The sequence below is a fragment of the Phaenicophaeus curvirostris genome, chromosome 23 (genome assembly GCF_032191515.1).
Source record: "Phaenicophaeus curvirostris isolate KB17595 chromosome 23, BPBGC_Pcur_1.0, whole genome shotgun sequence".
Taxonomy (NCBI): domain Eukaryota; kingdom Metazoa; phylum Chordata; class Aves; order Cuculiformes; family Cuculidae; genus Phaenicophaeus; species Phaenicophaeus curvirostris.
Genome location: NC_091414.1, coordinates 268,396 through 286,250, shown reverse-complemented (window position 1 = coordinate 286,250; position 17,855 = coordinate 268,396). Strand labels below are relative to the sequence as shown.

The 17,855-nt window shown below is 51.9% G+C and overlaps 2 protein-coding genes across 3 annotated transcripts; both read left to right on the top strand.

The window, feature by feature from the left end:
- The first annotated feature begins 123 nt into the window (after positions 1 to 123).
- RPL11 (ribosomal protein L11) lies at positions 124 to 3,161 on the top strand. The gene is made up of 6 exons (XM_069875035.1): positions 124 to 247; positions 513 to 663; positions 966 to 1,072; positions 1,449 to 1,580; positions 2,070 to 2,180; positions 3,087 to 3,161. Exons 1-6 carry the CDS (start codon positions 242 to 244, stop codon positions 3,114 to 3,116), a joined length of 537 nt encoding a protein of 178 aa, XP_069731136.1. The 5' UTR covers positions 124 to 241; the 3' UTR covers positions 3,117 to 3,161.
- A 1,021-nt stretch (positions 3,162 to 4,182) lies between these two features.
- ELOA (elongin A) lies at positions 4,183 to 17,779 on the top strand. Of its 2 annotated transcripts, XR_011339003.1 has the most exons (12): positions 4,183 to 4,337; positions 7,945 to 8,001; positions 8,546 to 8,664; positions 9,553 to 10,768; positions 11,532 to 11,646; positions 12,023 to 12,178; positions 12,637 to 12,734; positions 13,019 to 13,199; positions 13,718 to 13,829; positions 14,096 to 14,247; positions 15,368 to 16,541; positions 17,110 to 17,779. XR_011339003.1 is itself a non-coding variant. In XM_069875095.1 (11 exons), the coding sequence occupies exons 1-11, from the start codon at positions 4,266 to 4,268 to the stop codon at positions 15,427 to 15,429; spliced, it is 2,340 nt and encodes a 779-aa protein (XP_069731196.1). In that variant the 5' UTR covers positions 4,183 to 4,265; the 3' UTR covers positions 15,430 to 17,779. The 2 variants fall into 2 exon arrangements, 1 of the variants encoding a protein (XP_069731196.1); XM_069875095.1 differs by having other exon boundaries at positions 15,368 to 17,779.
- The last annotated feature ends 76 nt before the right edge of the window (positions 17,780 to 17,855 follow it).

The window sequence follows — 17,855 nt, the reverse complement described above, 5'->3', positions numbered from 1 at the left end:
GAGTGGGCGGGACTCATCGAGGGGCGGGGTCTGTTGCGGGCGGGGTTTGCTGCTGGGGCGCGGCCAGCCTGGGCGTGGCCTGCGCTAGGGGCGTTGCTAACGGGGCGCGGTCCGCCTGGGCCCGGCAGCAAAATGGAGGCAGCGCGCACGCCGCCCTCCGGCCGCCAGGGGGCGCCGCCCCGCGAGCGCCGCCCCACAAGGCCCCGCGGCCGCAGCGGCCGCTCTCTTCCGCGCCCCCGCCATGGCGGTGAGTGGTGGACGGGTCGGGCCCCGCGGCCTCTATCCGGTGCCATCCGCCCTCGGTGGGGGTCGGCTGGGCGCGGCGCGGGCGCGAGGGAGCACGGGAGGCGGGGAGGGAGGGTCCGGGGCCGGTGCGGGCAGGGAGGGTCCGGCGGGGGCCCTGCAGCGGCTGCCGTGAGAGGGGCCCGATGCGGTCTCGGTGCGCGCTGCGGGCGCGGCCCGGCCGTTCCCTGTCCGGGGCGCCGCCCTGATAACCGCTCGTCTTCCCGCAGCAAGACCAGGGTGAGAAGGAGAACCCCATGCGGGAGCTGCGCATCCGCAAGCTCTGCCTGAACATCTGCGTCGGGGAGAGCGGGGACCGGCTGACGCGGGCGGCCAAGGTGCTGGAGCAGCTGACGGGGCAGACACCCGTCTTCTCCAAAGGTGAGGGCTGCGGGGCGCCTCTTCGTGCCCTGCCCCGAGCGCAGCGGGTGAGGCGAGCGCGGCTTTCGGGGACGCTCACTCCGTCCTCAGCATTGGGGGCCTTAAGCATGGTTATTTCTGTGAGCTCCGTCCAAGCTCCAGACTTGGGCTGTTGCTTTGCCTTCATCCCCACAGAATGAACGTGTGGTTGCCTCGATTCTTTTTCCTTTAGAGTAATTTTTGCAGTTGTCTTAAGTAAGCTCTGGATCCCCTGGGTGGGATTTCCTTGAACAGCCTTTAAGTGTGATTATTGCTGCCTGCAGCCCGATACACTGTCAGGTCCTTCGGAATCAGGAGGAATGAGAAGATTGCTGTTCATTGCACGGTTCGTGGGGCTAAAGCAGAGGAAATTCTCGAGAAGGGATTAAAGGTGAGAATTCTGTGGATCTGGGTGTTTGATTTGTCAAAGAACAGAGCTTGATCCCTAGCATCTGAGGAGTTGTGGGCTTTGGAATGCTGCATCTGATCTGGTTACAGGAGGTTTGTCTGTACACGGGTCATTGGATGTGTACTGTTTCTCTCTCTGGTTGCTGTTGATGCTCATTTGAGAGCCAGTGGGTGTGACTTGCTGCTTGCTCGTGAGGTTCTTTGCAGCTGTGGTTTATGAGCAGGCTGTGGGGGTGCAATCTGGGGGCTAAAGGACTTTGCAGAACGTGAGCCAGCTCTGGGTCTGACAGCAGTTGGGACACACAGGACTTGTACTCTGTTTGCAGTCATGAAATGGTGACTGACAAAATGTGTTTCAGGTGCGAGAATACGAATTGAGAAAAAACAATTTCTCAGACACTGGGAACTTTGGCTTTGGAATCCAGGAGCACATCGACCTGGGGATTAAATATGATCCCAGCATTGGTATCTATGGCTTGGACTTCTATGTGGTGCGTATTCCCTGCTTCCTTGCTATACCAGGCTTGTATGAAAGCTCTAGAAGGAGCCTGGAACTATAACAGGCTTGCGCTAACATGCTGACCAGTGGTGGAAGGTGGAAAGATGTCACCAAATCTAAACTGAGATTCCCAGGGCTGCTGCAAAATCCCTGGTTTGTGATGTCTCTCAAAAGCCTCTTCAGAAGCAAATGCTGTTGCTGTCACTGGTACTGTTGGGATAAGGTGGAACAGCTGTGCTGGGTTTGGGGAAGGATAACGCAGTGGGGGCTTCAAGAAGGGCTGAATTGCTGGAACGTTCTCCCTGCATTCAGAGGGCTGGGTCATGCAGCACAGCGGAGGCTGGCAAGTTTGAGTCATTGCACTCAGTAAGGAGATGTTACTGAAGTGGAAATTCTAGCCTTCCCACCTAGAAAACTCTTAAGTTTAAGAAAATAAAGATGCACCAGAACAAAATAGTGCTGTGTCCTCCTCTCCTGGTAGGTGCTGGGCAGGCCTGGCTTCAGCATTGCTGACAAGAAGCGCAAGACTGGACACATAGGAGCCAAACACAGGATTGGGAAGGAAGAAGCCATGCGCTGGTTTCAGCAGAAGGTAAAGTCCCTCTTTATTTCTGTGTCCCAAGTTTCCTAGCAAGTATCAGCAAAACACTTCACTGCGGAGAAGTCTCAGGGCAGGAGATCGTGGTCACTGTTGAAATCATTCCTTTTCACTGCTCTGGGGCCGTGGAAGCTGCCTTTGAGCACAAGTGCTGTTCATAGCCTTTTTTATGTGCTGATCTGAAAGAGCCGCTCCTGTTGGATAGCTGGAAATACTTGCTCTGGTGTCAGTCTGTCTGCCACTGTTTGGAGGTGTGTGTACATGAATGACGGGTGAAAAGGCAGGGTTAGGATTTGTTCATCTGATGCAGCTCCTACCTCAGCTGGCAAGCTTGGAGGATGGAGCAATCTAAATAAAACAACTCCAGTTTATCTGTTCATGGTGCACTCTGATAAAGTGGTTAATGGGTGGGAGATGCTGAAAGCTTGATTGGAAATATTTGGAGGTGGGGTTTACTAATGCTTTGTCAGAGGTGGATGGGTGGGCAGCCTGTCTGGAGGCTGTTTTCTGGCTACTCAACCTAGATCTGCCCCAGCTGTTCCTTGCATGGGGCAAGCTCTGGCCCGCTCCTACTGAATGTCTCTTCCCTACTTATGCCTAGTTCTGCTTCTTGTGGCAGTTCTCCAGGAGCTAAATCCTGGGACTAGTAGGAATACATGTGGTTGTGGTCAGCTCAGTCTGCGAAGGGTGGGGCTTGTTTTGTGGGGTGGCTAAGCAGGGTTTAATGCTCATAGGAATAAAGCCCTTGGAAGTGAACAGCACAGCTCAAAGTGGAAGAGTTGGCTGCAGGAGAGCTGGTGTGGTGGCAGCGGTGTCTGGCTGGTGGGGAGCGAATGCTGCTCGGTTCCTGCGCAGCAGAACAGCACACTTTCTCACTTGGCTCTCTTTTTGTCCTCACAGTATGATGGCATCATCCTTCCTGGGAAATGAGCAGCTCCTGTTACCAAAACGGCAAATAAAATTTTCTAACCCATATTTCTGTTGTGGATTTTGTGGGTGCCCTGGAACGGGAAGGCAAAGGAGTCGCTGCACCTATCCTCTTGAAAGAGTGGAACCGTAAAGCGGTAAAGCAAGCAGTGCCAGCCTGGCTGAGCTCCACTGCCTGGGTGAGCAGAGGGAGCAGGGACAGCACAGGTGCCTGCAGACCCCGCTTTCTGTGGGATTGTGCAGAAGCCAAGAGGATTTGGAAACAAAGGCACTTGAGCCATCCCTGGTACTGCAGCGTTTCATGGGGCTACCTCGGTTTACACCAAGGGTTCATCCGTTGCAGTGTCACATCCTGGGGTGCAGGCATCAGTCCTGAAACCAGAGCATAAAGCCTGCTCTCTCTATTTGGATGTGAAAGTATTTGTTTCTGTCACCCAGCTGAAGATTGAGAAAGAGAGCTGGGAATACCCTTTCAGTGTAAAAAATACATTGATGTTTCTAAATGTGCATTTTGTTCACACTACCCATTCCTCAGGAAAATTTGCAGCTTCAGCTTTTTCTTTAAGTGAAAATAGAAGTTAAATATTGGAATTTCCTAGAAATTATAATGTTTTTCCAAGTCTTCTCTGCACATCCCTCAGGAACGAGACTAGTATATCACCTAGGGCTGAATGTGAACCAGCAGTGGCCAGCTCCTGGCTTGGATCAGCCGTGGTGTGGCCAATAGAAGCAGAGCAGAGATAGTGCTCGGCGCTGGTGGGGCTGGGCCTCCCACTATACGAAGGACGTTGAGGGAGCGAAGCACATCCAGAGAAAGAGAATGGAGCTGCGGAAGGGTCTGGAGCCCAGGGGCTCGGGCTGTTTAGTCCGGAGAGTAGGAGGCTGAGGGGAGACCTCATGGCTCCCTGCCGCTCCTGGAAGGAGGCTGTGGTGAGGTGGGTGCTGGGCTCCTCCCAAGGGTCCAGGCGACAGCGGAGGATGACGTTGGACACCGGGAAAGCCTCCGGCCCGGCCCGGGCCACGGGGAGGTAGCGCGCCCCGCCCCCGCCCGGCCACGCCGCTTCCGCTTCCTGCCCGCTGCCAAGATGGCGGCCGGCGCGCCGGGAGGGCGGTGAAGCCGCTTCCGCCGCCGCGGCCTGTCCCGTAGTGAAGATGGCGGGGTCGGTGCTGGAAGTCGTGGGGCGGCTACAGGCGCGGCTGGCGGGCGGCGCGGAGCCCAAGAAGGTGAGGGCGGCGCGGCGGAGGGTGGGGCCGGGGCGGCAGGGCCCGCAATCGCCGGGGCAGGAGCCGCTGCGGGGACCGCGCCCGGGCCGGGGTGGCGTTCGGCCGGGCACCGAGACGGGCTTGGGGCTGGAACCTGGGCTGAGGGTGGAGCCGAGGTGCGGGCCGCCACGTCCCGACCTCCTGTTCTCTGGGGTGTCGCAGCCTCTGGAACGTCGCGTTGTCTGTGTGGCTGTTAACGGCGCTCGGTTCGTGTTTCACTTAGTTCAGAGGAGGCAGGGAGGGCCGAGCGGCTGTTCTGCACTCGGCTGACTTTGTTTAACCATGGCAAACACCTGCAGAACCGCTCGCTTTCCAAGACCTCGCACGGCCTGCTCAAGCGCTGACCCTTGGCGATGCAGGTCCTTGTGTCCCCCCCAGCCCAGCTGGGGTCGAGGCAAGGGGAGGGCCTGGTTCTTTTCCTCACCCTCTCGGCCAGGACCAGCGCAGGGTTTAAGTGGTGGGGCCCCAAACGGAGCTGCGGGACTGCTGAGGAGTTGTTCCAGGGGTATTGGACTCTCTGGTGTTGAGAACACGCGCAAGACTTCAAATATTGGCTCAGCACGCTGTGGGCAGAGAATGAGTGCTCCTGTTTGCTGACCCTTGTGCTAGTGCAGGGCAGTAACTGCCTGTCTGTCTTCTGTGGGCACTGCCAGACTGCGGGCACTCATTACACAGGCTGCCTTTTTCTCCAGTAAGTCGTTTCTTTCTCTGCTGATCCTGTCAGTTTTGCAAAGGCAGGGACAGGCAGTAAGCATTCACAAGCTGTTCTGAGGTGGGACAGTACCTTTAAACCTTTTCCCTTCCCCAGCAGAAACATCTCGTGATCTGTACTCTTTTTATTGCTGATACCTTTTCAGCTCTGTCCTCAGAAGTGTTGGTGTTTCTAGGCTTGAATTCTGTTGCTGTTGCATTGTCAAGATGGGTTGTGTATCTTCCAAAAACCTTCCTATGTCCGGAATGGCTTTCGGCTCTGCTTCTAGAACCATTCCCACTGCAGTTCTGTAGCAGCTACAGCCTTACCCTGTCAGGAGGGCAAATCCACCGTGCCTCCAGGTGCTGCCTACTCCTTGCTCCATCCCCAGTCTCCGGTTTTCCTGCCTTGTCATTTCGAAACATTTTATCAGTGACATGAGAGAATGGCGCTTGCCTGGTATCACGTACAGCTCTCTCCTCTTGCTGTAATGTGGTTAGTGTTAATGTTGGTTCTGGGTGAAAACTGGGCTGCTGGCGTAGGATTGTGAGAAAGAAACTTTGGAGGCTGCTGTAAGGATTTTGGAATGGTCTTTTTCTCCCAGCAGAGAAGATATAAACTGCGCTGCAGGACTAAAGAAAGAGGGAAAGGGAAACATGAACAAGAGAGCATCCTCAGGGAGAGGAAGAGGCCAAGCTGTGCTGTCATAATGTGTTAATGTGTGTTAGTAGCATTGTAACAGCCTGGCTGACTTCTTTTAGAAGAAGAAAACAATTCACACACATAAACCAAAACTTTATTGGAGTGGAAACAAGTGAGGTTTTTCTGCTATGTGTCTTGTGGCGACTTGACTGAAGCTTTTCCCTGTGCTGGAGTGTTTTAGGAGAGCTGTCTCAAGTTGTTTGATCTGGTGTCCAGCAAGATACAAGCCTTGTGTTACCTGTCTTCTGCCTGGCTGTCCTTTTCTCACAGGACCGGTGGGATCTCGGTTATTTCCAGGCTAAGCTGCCAGATTTGAGTCTGCTTGGCTGATTTCACCTGAAGGCCGTGGGATGTGCTGCATCACCTTGTTTCCATTGGAAATACAGATTACGAGTTCTTAAGTCTCACTGCGCTGGCGCTGTCTCCCTTGGTGCCTCCATGCACGTGGACCTGTGGCCCACAGAGCATGCAAGCAAAGCGAGGTTTTGCTGCATTGTGCAGAGCTCCCAGATGTATCCCTGCTTGGACACTGCCAAGCTACAAATAGTTTAAAAGAACTTTTTATTCACAGAATCACTAGGTTGGAAAAGACCTCTTGGATCATCGAGTCCAACGATTCCTATCAACCACTAAACCATGCCCCTCGTCACCTCATCCACCCGTCTTTTGAATACCTCCAGGGAAGGTGACTCAAACACATCCCTGGGCAGCCTGTTGCAGTTCCCAATGACCCTTTCTGTGAAAAATTTTTTTCTAATGTCCAGCCTGAACCTCCCCTGGCAGAGCTTGAGGCCATTCCCTCTTGTCCTGTCCCCTGTCACTTGGGAGAAGAGGCCAGCTACCTCTTCTCTGCAACCTCCTTTCAGGTAGTTGTAGAGAGCAATGAGGTCTCCCCTCAGCCTCCTCTTCTCCAGGCTAAACAAGCCCAGTTCCCTCAGCCGCTCCTCGTAAGACTTGTTCTCCAGCCCCTTCACGAGCTTTGTTGCTGTTCTCTGGACTCGCTCCAGAGCCTCAACATCCTTCTTGTGGTGAGGGGCCCAGCGCTGAACACAGGATTCGAGGTGCGGTCTCATCAGTGCCGAGTACAGAGGGAGAATAACCTCCTTGGACCTCCTAGTCATGCTGTTTCTGCCTCAAGCCAAGATGCCATTGGCCTTCTTGGCCACCTGGGCTGCTGCTGGCTCAGGTTCAGTCGTCAACCAACACCCCCAGGTCCTTCTCCTCCAGGCAGTTTCCAGCCAGACTTCTCCTAGTCTGGAGCTGCTCAGGGTTGTTGTGCCGCAAGTGCAGGGCCCAGCATTTGGCCTTGTTAAACCTCTTGCCATTGGTCTCAGCCCAGCCATCCAGCCTGTTCAGATCCCTTTGGAGAGCCTTCAAAAGGAAGGAAACCTGGAAACCTCTGTGATCCTTGTGTGGTGGCAGTGGGGGTGACTGAAATAGCTTAGGCCTACAGTGCTAATTTGCGCATGAGCACAGAGTTTTCAGGAGAGGTTCTTGTGGATGAGGGACAGCCCTTTGCGTGGCACCTCTCACAGCTGTGGTGAGCAGAGCCTGGGCTGTATGAGAGCTGGAACAATGGGAATGCTGACAGCACCGGTCTGGCAAGAGCTGAGCTGTGGGAAATTATGTGAGGTGCAGTGGTGCTGGCAGATCTACAGTGTCGGCAGACATCTTGGAAACGATGGGTGGCAGAAGTACAAGTCATAGAGGGCTCCTTTTCCCTCACTGGCTCATGGAGCAGCTGGACGCTGGCAGGGCCTGCCTTGGCAGTGTCAACAGGGAGGAAAACAACATTTTTCACGGGTGTATGGTGAAGGGAAAGAGTGGGGTGAGAGGCAGTGGTCATGGAAGGGATCAGCACAGATTATGGCTGAGAGGCTATCAGCAGCACTGAGTGGACGGTCTGTGGGAGAGATAGGGCTTTCCTGTTAGATATTCCAGAGCATCTAGAAAGCTTCCTTCCCTCAACATCCAGCTAGCAAATCTTTAGAAAAGACTCAATATTTATTTATTTTATCATGTTCAGCTTCTCGGGAGCTTGGTTTGGAGCAAGGTGGCAGCAGACTGTACTTGGGTCTTTCTAACAAGCTCTCTGGCAGTGCAGAACTTGCTTTCTTGTGAATCTCAGTGTGTGATTCTCTATGACAAGCCTGAACCCTTTCCTTGTCTCTGCAGCTGCTGAAAAGTCTGAAGAGGCTGTCCGAGTTGCCCATCACGGTTGACATTCTTGTGGTAAGAGCTGTGAAATCTCTCACGCTTTCATCATGGCTATCAAGGCACAGGATCCCTGTTTGCCACAGAAACGCTGCTTTCCCTCACCACCTGTGCCAGCCTGGTGTCACGGGTGTTGGCCTTGCTCTCCCAAAAGCTTAATGCTTGACTGGGGTACAGGAGTTGGAGCAGTTCCTTACGACACCTGAATCAGCAGGAAATTAGGAAGTGCCAATCCCTAAAAGTACTGGTGACTTCTGTCTTCACATTTACCAACAGCCATAGTAAATACAAACTTGGCTCATTAATACAAGTAATTAGTGTTTGACTGAGGCAGACAGAGCTAAGTCGTCTTTGGTTTACAGAGCTGTCATCAGTGGCACAATGTCTGCTGAACACATGATGTAATTCATGTGGTGTCTCTGCTGTGAGATGAAGGATGTTTATTTCTACCTAGCAGCAATAGTTAGCGGGTTAACTTGATTTGCTTTCTAGGAGGTTTAGCAGAGGTGAGAATGCTGACTGGTTTGCTAAGATGAATCCATGTCTTGTCTCTTTCATGAAGGAGACGGGTGTTGGCAAGACCGTGAACAGTTTGCGGAAGCACGAGCTTGTAGGAGACTTTGCAAAGAATCTCGTAGCCAGGTGGAAGAAGCTTGTGCCAGTGTCCCAGGAGGCAGACAGGTGAGTTAACCTCTTCAGTTATCTCGATGGCCAAGTGTGGTTACAGTTTTGCAGGAGGGGAGATTATAAACTCTTCTGTCCACAGAAACACAGTGAAGGCTCTGGAGAGATTCGTGCCAGAAGCATGCTGACTCCATGTGGGGTTTTGGCCATGTTTTGAAATAAGCCTCCTGCCTCCACCAGCCATGGAGCGCTGGATTGCTGACAGCTGCGGTTTTGCCTAAAAGTAGGGACCGATTTTCAAGAATTTGCCGTTTGATGGAGAGATTTCCAGTAGAGGCCAGAAAAGCGCTTTTACTAAAGTGAGAGATGCAATCTGCTTGCTTCCCATTCTGTGATCGCTTAGACAGGAAGTTCTCGGCCTGAGGAAAGGAAGTGGCTTGCTTTGAAAGAAGGCTTTTGTGTGAAAAAATCCTATGGAAACAGAAAGTTGATGCAAGCAACCATGCTGTAGTGACAGCTGTGTTGAACCCAGCAATGAGGCCATTCAGGTGTGGGTGCTAAGGACAGAGCTACTCATGATAATTTTGATGGCTGTGGCATCCCTGCATTCTCAGCTGCCAAACCAAACGTTTCCCGTGGGCACCACACAAGCAGGAGTCTGTAGGCATGGAGAAATCTGTTCACATCTGTCTCTGCTCCCCAGTGAATTGCGCAGTCTCCAGTGCTGATAAAAATGCTTAATAGATTCCTGCACTAGAAATGCAGATTCTAAATCCCTGAATGTTGATGTTCCAGAGAACTAGTGTTATTGTTGCCACAAAACTACCCAATACAAGCTTAGCATTCTGTGAGACAGGTTCCCATCCACGTGGAGCATGGGGAGCAGCTCTTTTAATTCCTAGTGGGAAGTTTTAATCTAACTCTTTTGGGCTTTTGTCCCTTCAGAAATAACCTAGTTTCTGAAGACCGTGACTATGAGAGGAGCAGTTCAAGCAAAAGACGTCAAGAAGCATCCCTCAGAGAGGATGAGGAACCTGAGCAGGAGTGTTCAGAGCCCTTCCAGCCATCTTGCAGCCAGTCCTATAGCCCAGATCATAGGGAAAAGAAGTCCAAAAGGCATCCTAGGCCAGAGAGAGCCCATGAGACGTACAGCTATAGCAGCCATGAAGGGAAAGGTTGGGGCAGATCTTCCCCAGGGCTCTCTTCAGATCAGGAGAACTCGGACTATGGACAGGCTGCATCACCTGAGCTGAGCGAGAGCCCTCAGGATATGTACACAGACCCATACACCTCTGAGGAGCAGGAAGAGCCGCCGGTGTTTCATCGGAAAGCCAGTAAAGGCCACAGTTTTCAGGAAAAGCTGGTGGGAGGCCGGGAGAGGAGCCCTGGTGAGTTGTACAACAAAGGGAACGTGAGTGGAAACAAAGAGCACAAGTCTTCTCCCAAAAAGCGGCGACCTGATGGCAGAGGGGAGGACAGGCCCACTGCCTGCAGCCCAGAAGGATTGCACAAAAGCTCTTTCAAAGAGCAGCTCCGAGAAGCCCCTGTAGCAGGGGGCACAAAGGAGAAGCAGAGGATGTCAGCTGGCACCAAGAAGGAGAAGAAACGAGAAAGCAGCACCGACAGAAAGGAGAAGTTGCACAGATTGCCACACTTGGAAGAGTGCTTGGACAACCATGTTAAGAAGGAAAAACATCGGGACTCTGAAAAAAGCAAATTGGAAAAGCCCAGGTTGAGCCTGGAGACCTCAAACACAGAGCGGGAGAAAGGGAAAGCTGAGGGTGACTTGTCAAATAGGATTAAAGAAAAGGGGGTTTCTGGGAGCTCAAAATCTTCAGAGAGGAAGCGCAAAGTCTCTGATGTGCACAAAAAATCAGTGGGCTTTTCCTCAAATTCTGGGGACGGGGAAGGGGAGGATGAATTTGAACAGCCTACAATGTCCTTTGAGTCATACCTCAGCTACGACCAGCCCCAGAAAAAGAAGAAGAAAGTGGTCAAACCCTCTGTGGCACCTGTGGAGAAAGACCGAGGCCACAGCAAACAGAATGGATCCAAAGCCAGTACCAACAGCTCGAACTCGAGTCGGAAAAGTCCAAGCCACAAGCAAATGAGCGAGAAAAAGGCAGAGAAGAAACTACCAGAGCCTCCTAAACCAAACAGGGTAAGGTTTTAGAGGTCTGAAAGGGAACAAAGAAGGGGGGATCCGCTGCTGTCACTCCTCTGCCCTCTGGGGGTTACTAGTTTTGCCCTCGGAAGTGCTGGGCTGTTTTCCATGTCAGGCTGTGCTTGTTGTGTCTCATCACTGTCTAAGCCTGTGACTCCCAGTTCCTCCTGGGAGACACCATATCTGTCTTGTGCCTGATGCTGCAGGCATGGTTTGATGCCATTAGAGTGGAACTCTGCTGGCAAAGTGGGTGAAGGGGGAGGAGAAAAAATGCAAGAGGCAAAATTCTGTTTGTTCAAAGATGGAGAGAATAGAATAGAACTCCTTCATCTGAAGACTCCTGTGGAATCATGTTGGGCACAATGTACTCGATAAGCCTGCAGACTATGTTTAGATGTGAGTCAGTGTAGGATCCGGCCTGATGCGCAGTGCATCTCCACCTGCTAGCAAGGGCGCCATGCCTCTCCTCCAGTATTTGTGCTTCTCTAAAAGAGACCTTTTTGTCTATAGCAGTACTGCAGTTTTGTTAGCTAAATATACTGGTCTCCAGAAATGGGAGAACTGGTGTGAGAGCGCAGCTTCTTGTAGTGTGGCAGGAGTGCAGCCTCCCCCGAGGCTTTTTCCTGGTACAAGCCTTTCAGAATTGAGTGCCTTGTTCAAAACATCAAAGACAGTTGAGTTCCATGCTGTTTGTACACTGGCAAGATGTAAATTTCTGCTGAATTCTCGACTTAGTTGCATGTATATCCTCTCCTTCCAGATAATTTTTGATGTGGTACCAACATTACCAGACATCCCACTGCCCCCGATCCAGGCCAATTATCGCCCTCTTCCTTCAATCGAATCCATTACCTGCTCCCAGACAAAAAGGAAAGGTATGTGGGGTGGGAAAAGAGGTCTGAAATGGGCTCCAGCTGCTGTTTGTGGGAGGGAGTGAGAGCGGATGCTGGCTAGGTTCAGGTCTTTCTGCTGGGGTAGGTTGTCCTGCCTCTGATGCCCAAAGACTGGGTTTTAGAGAAAAAGTGGCTACTTTTCCACACGCTCTGGCAGAAATGAGGAAGATCCTTTGCTGACCTTGCTGTAGGCTTGGGCTTTGGACTTACCTTTCCTGAACTGCAGTGCAGCTGTCTTAGAGAAGACTCGGCCCTCTAAGTTGCTTCTGGGTGACTGATCCATGTCTCCTGTGCCATTCTTCAAGGTGGGCTCTTCTTTCCTCTGTTCTCTCCTTACTCAAAGTCTTTCTCTTTATAGCAGTGTCCTCACCAGTTGAAGAGAGTGAAGCAGGTTTTACAGGCCGTCGGTTGAATTCAAAGATGCAAGTTTATTCAGGCTCTAAAACTGCCTACCTCCCAAAGATGATGTCTTTGTATCAGCAATGCATCAGAGTCCTCAGTAACAACATTGACTGTAAGTTTCTTTCCTCATCTGTTGTATTGAAAATATCAAGGACAATGCCGTTCAGTGATGTTTGTACACTGGCAGGATGTAACGTTCTGCTGAATTCTTGGCAGTGTCCCTCCAAATCATCTTGTTATGCAGAGGTACTGAAGTCTTGGTAACTTCATTGTGTATAGGCTGGCAGCATCTGGCTGAGAGCATGGGAACACTTCTTTCCCCCTTGTCACAAGGCAAGCAAACCAACAGAGGAGAGACCTCAGTGTAAGTTCAGGCACTTCTTAAGTTGGAGACCTTGCTGCCTGACGACCCACTAGAGCCGTTGCACCCCCAGTTCCTTCTTCTGTCCCCTCAGGTTGTGCAGTGGCAGGCAGCTCTGCTGTTTTTTCCACTGCGTTTCGGGGTGTCAAGCCCTTTCCTTGGCAAAGAAAGAGCAGGACCAATACTCTGTGCATCTTGCTTCTCTCTAGCTATCTATGAAGTGGGTGGTGTCCCGTTCTCAGTGCTGGAGCCAGTGTTGGAGAAATGCACCCCAGAGCAGCTGTATCGCATTGAGGAATGTAATCATGTGAGTGCCTGGGCCTGGGGAAGGGATGGTGACACTTGAGAGTTGACCCTCTGTCCCCATCTGCAATAGCAGAACAGTAAAGAACAATGCTCTTCGCAACAAGAGGTGGCTTTTGCTAGTCCTGAGTTCCTGCATTTGCCACTTGCCCACATCTTGCTGCCAGCTGACCCCTAAGCTGTGATGCCCTCTGAGGGATTCTAGGGCCGCTGGCACTGGCTGGTGCTGAGGGAGACGGGGGTGAAGGTGCCAGGCGGGATAACAGCTTAAGTGTGGGTTTCTTTCAGGTCCTAATAGAGGATACAGATCAACTGTGGCACAATCACTGTCTCCGAGACTTCAAGAACGAGAAGCCAGAAGAGTTCGAGTCCTGGCGGGAGATGTACCTTCGACTTCATGACGCAAGAGAGCAGCGTCTGCTCATGTTAGCACGGAACATTGGCTCAGCTCATGCCAACAAACCCAAAGGTAAAACAGGGCTGAATGATCTGAGAGGAGCCTGGGAACATGGCCTGATATGTGGGGAAGGTCCATTGGAGTGACTGGTTTAAGTCCAATTTAGGAGTTGCTTCACTGTTCTTTGTGGCAACCTTACCTTAGCAGCATAGGAGGCTCCCAGTTTCATCCCTAGTGTTGCTGATACAGACCTCACAGCAATAATTCCTTGCAAGAACGTGCAGGGCTGCGGAGGCGCCTCCTTTTCTGCAAGAGGGTCTTCTCTCAATGCTGAGGCTGAAGAATACCAGGGTGGTGGGAAGTATTCCCGCTCTTACTGTGAACACATGAGAACTACTGACCTGATCAGTTTGATTTCTTAGAGCCCATGGTGGAAGTGCAAGAGGCTCAAACCTTAGAGTCTATTGCCCGAGCTTTGGAATGGATGGACTAGGAAAAGGTGGTGGAGCTTGATGTCATAAGACAAGCCCTGAGGGGCCTCCTTTCTAATCAGCTGGGCCTAAGCAATGTTCCCCTCTGGCCTCCTGCAGGTCGAGTAGCCAAAATGGCCTTTGTGAACTCTGCTGCAAAGCCCCCTCGGGACGTGCGAAGGAGACAAGAGAAGTTTGGGACTGGAGGACCTCTTATGCCAGAGAAGACCAAGTGAGTGCTTAGCAGTAGTACTTGCTGGTACGCCCCTGCCAGCTTCCCCCTGAAGCTCTGCATCCTGGCAGGAGAGGTTGCTGCATGTTTAGGAGGTCCGTTTGCAGTGAAACTTGGAACTGTACCAGCTCTTTTCTCGCTGGGAAGCACGGAGATCGTGGTCGGTGCTGGTTCCATGCTATTGTTAACAAAGGTGGCTTGTATCTAAAGAATTGCACCAAACCACAGCCTCCTTTACTGAAATGTCTGTCCTGTCTCTGTTTCAGAATAAAACCAGTCCTGTACACATCTAGCAAAAGCCACACTCGTGTGAGTGAGGAGCAGTCTTACGATGGGCCCAGCACCAGCAGCGCCCATTCTGTCCCGTCTTCAGGTAGCACCTTCTCCTCCTATGACCCCAGGAAACCGCCAGTGAAGAGTAAGTGCAAACTGCAGAACATCTGCTTGTGCTCCTAGAGCTCCTTCTTTACAAACACGAAGCTACTGTTTCTGCTCTAAGAGCAACCCAGGCTGTGCAGGAAGGGTGATGCTGGTGGCCTCTCTGTGCTCCCGCAGGAGTGGGAGGCAAAGGCTGTTCAAACTCCTTGCATGAGAGAGAGCATTAAGGAACCATCTGATGCAACTGCCCACTCAGTGCTGACTCTGTCAGCCTCTCCAAAGGGTACTAGAGAAGCAGAAACCTTGCTTTCCTCTCTGGCTGTCCTTCCGTGTCTAGGCAGCCATTTGGGACAATACCATTGGAGTGCAGCTCTCTTTCGAAGGAAGCAGGGAGGGAAAGCAGAGGGCTCTCCTCCATCTGTGACCTGAAAGTATGACAGGCTGTGGTCAGGGAGCATACGCTGATGCCTGCCTTGCCTCTGCTTTGCCAGGGCTGCAGTTTTGAACTGTTCTCCAAAGCTGTGACTGCTCCTTTAATCACAGAATCCCAGAATGGTGGGGTTGGAATGGTCCCCTTGAGCTCATCCAGTCCATCCCCTGCTTAAAGCAGGGTCACGCAGAGCAGGTTGTACAGCAGCACATCCAGGCAGGTTTGGATTTCTCCAGAGGAGGCTCCACTCCCTTCCTGGGCAGCAGATTCCACTGCTCCATCGCCAGCACAGGAAAGAAGCTTTTCCTCATGTTCAGGCGGAACTTTCCAAGCTCCAGTTTGTGCCCGGTGCCCTTTGTCCTGTTGCTGGGCACCACTTATCAGGGTCTGGCTCCCTGCTCCTGCCCCCACCTGTGAAATATTGATTAGAATATCCCTCTCTGTCTGCTCTTCTCCAAGCTGGACAGACACAGGTCTCCCAGCCTATCCTCCTACGGGAGATGCTCCAGTGTCCTCCTCATCTCTGTGCCCTCTGCTGGCTGCTCTTCTTTGTCTTTCTGAAGCTGGGGAGCCCAGAACTGGACACTGAATTCCAGATGGGACCTCCCTAGGGCAGAACAAAGTGGGAGGAGAATCCCCCTTGCATCCTCCCCATGCTCTTCTTCCTGCACCCCAGGATACTGATGTGGGGTTTTTTTGTTTGATTTGGGTTTTTATTTCTGTGTTGCAGAAATTGCACCCATGATGGCAAAGACTATCAAAGCTTTCAAAAACAGGTTCTCTCGGAGATAAATTTGCAGCACAGCTCTGGGATTTCCCCTCTCATGGGGGGCACCGAAGGGCGACAAGGTACCCAAACGGACCTTTCCTTTGAACTCTTTGGAGGCTGCAGCTGCTGGGAGAAACTTCGATCTGCACAAGACGACAGCGCAGTATTTTATCTTTTATTCTATTCCCTTTCTCATTGTCAAGCCCCCACTATTCTGCCCCTGCCCTTAACATCCTATTTCTGGCTTTGTCATCCATCAAAAGAAGGATATACAGAATCTTCAGACACGAGAAAATGTGAAGTCTTGGCACCTGCTGAGAGTGGAAGATCCAGAGACTATTTACTATTTAACCTTTTAATAAATTATAAAATGGTTTTAATTAAATTTTACCCCCTATCCCACTGATATTTATGTCACTCCCAGTAGTCTCCTCCTTCCAGTCCCAGCACAAGGGCAGCCTCTGTGACTCGAGCTGGCAAGAATCCACTGATCTGAGTGGACCCTGGGTGCCCCAGGAGTCTTTCCTCATGATCTGGTACCTGCTGGGCCCAGAGCCCCAGCTGGGCTCTCTGGGACCCCTCGGATCAGTGGCCCCTCTGCTTATCGAGCCTTTGGCAAATGCATCCAGTCCTGAGGCTTTGCTCTCATTGTCTGTCTTAATAAAGTCTTAGCCCTCGACCTGCTCTCTGCTGATACTGTAGACCTTGCACAGATGCTTACGCTGTTGTACAGGGATGCCAAGAGCCATGGGGGACTTCGTGTCTGCTGCTGTTGTCTTCTGCTGGCTACTGGAAAGAAAACTACAAGGGGCTTGGAATGAAATTTTACTGTGCATCAAGGCAGATTTTAACCTTATTTTTGAGAGAGAGAGGAGACTTGGCCTCTGAAATTAAAATGAGTTTTTAAAGATGCACGAAGGCATCAGTTGGCCTCTTTTAGTGCAAAGAAGGAATACTTTTCTCTTGTTTTCTGTGTGGAACTGGGAAGGATTTCTTTCCAATCTGGAAGGCAGTGCTGGAATCCTGCCTCTTCCCTGGCTGTTTCCCTCTGCCACCTCTTTGGAAAAAGGCAAGGATTTTAGTCTTTGAACTTGATACCACTTGACTGGGGTTGAAGGGGAGTGACAAGCAGACTGTGGTTTGGATTTAATATATGCATGCTTGGTAGCAAGAGTTCGGAAAGCTCACGTGTCCTTGGTGCCTGAGAAACTGGAGCTCTGGAAGGGGAAGGTGTGCAACAGGATGTGGTGGACTCACATTTTGGGCTTGGTGGAATTGTGAGGAGGTGCCCTGGCACACAGATCCTCTGGGAAGGTCAGAGCCCAAGTGTTGCAGGAGGTGTGTGATTTCAGGCATGGCTGCAGCAACAAATGAGCCGGACACAGCGCAGCACTTGCTGTTCAGTGGGAAGCCTAACTGAGGAGAAGGTGTCTGTGGTTTATGTCTGCCTGGAAAGCAAGCTTACCTGAGGTGATGTAAGCAGAGGATGGTGCTGTTTGGACCCGAGTGGTCAGAAACAGCCTCTGTTAGCGCTCAGAGGTCTAGCGGGATTGGAAAGGGGGGTGCTGCTCCTGTCCCAAGCTATGTTTGCTGCCCAAGGACTTTACTGTCTGGATGGAAAAGGTGCTGGTAGTGGATGCTTGGTACTGACAGCTCTGGAGAAGCTCTACTTTCTGTGGCTGCGAAATCCTGAGCCGGTGGAGTTGTCTGTGTGTGGTGACGGGGGAATCCTCGTCTTCCCTGCAGGGCTTCAGGAAAATCCCTCTGTGCTGCTGGTTTCTGTTGGTTTCTTTCCTGCTTTCTTTTTCTCCTTTTTTCTTTCTTCCTTTCTTTCCATCTTTTAGCCGTTCTGAACACACGCCTGTTGTTTATTTGCACTGTTCTCTTCTTATTTTGAAGGTCTTGGAACAACATTCTCGGCCTGTCTTGTGCTGTGGGTTTGTTGAAGTCCCAAATGCTTTAATGTCACCGTGCAGCATTTTGGTGTGTGTTGTACTGTAAAACAACAGCTCATCCTCTTGCCTTTTTGCTGTATTTAATTTTGCTGTCTTTTTAATTGGGTACCAATAGATTTTCTTGTGCTGCCCCTTGTGCTCCCCGCTCTCCCTCCTCTGTACGAGGTGTGGGGGCTGCGGAGAGGGCAGCAGAGGCTGGGTGGGAGGCCCAGGACCCAGCCCGAGCTCTGCTGCTGCGTTAGCGCTGGGGCTGGACGCGGGGGCCGGGGAGGGGGCGCCTCGGGGCAGGGTTGATTTGCGGCCCCGATCGTGTACATAGGATTTTCTATGTTCCTTTTTGTGGTAACGGAGATGAATATTTTAATTAGATAAGTTATATGAGCAGAGAAAACCGTGTCTCAATAAAAGCCAAACACTGGACTGCCTCCGCCTGCCCTGTCTCTGAGCGAGAGCCGCTACGATCCCGCGGGGGCCCGGGCGGGGCGGCTCCGGGG

Excerpts from the sequence above, each read along its gene's own strand:
- RPL11 (XM_069875035.1), top strand. Across the intron at positions 664-965 it reads GACACCCGTCTTCTCCAAAG|CCCGATACACTGTCAGGTCC; the intron begins GTGAGGGCTGCG and ends TGCTGCCTGCAG. Across the intron at positions 1,581-2,069 it reads ATGGCTTGGACTTCTATGTG|GTGCTGGGCAGGCCTGGCTT; the intron begins GTGCGTATTCCC and ends CTCTCCTGGTAG.
- ELOA (XM_069875095.1), top strand. The coding sequence starts at position 4,266 with ATGGCGGGGTCGGTGCTGGAAGTCGTGGGGCGGCTACAGGCGCGGCTG. Across the intron at positions 8,665-9,552 it reads GTGTCCCAGGAGGCAGACAG|AAATAACCTAGTTTCTGAAG; the intron begins GTGAGTTAACCT and ends TTGTCCCTTCAG. Across the intron at positions 11,647-12,022 it reads CTCCCAGACAAAAAGGAAAG|CAGTGTCCTCACCAGTTGAA; the intron begins GTATGTGGGGTG and ends TTCTCTTTATAG.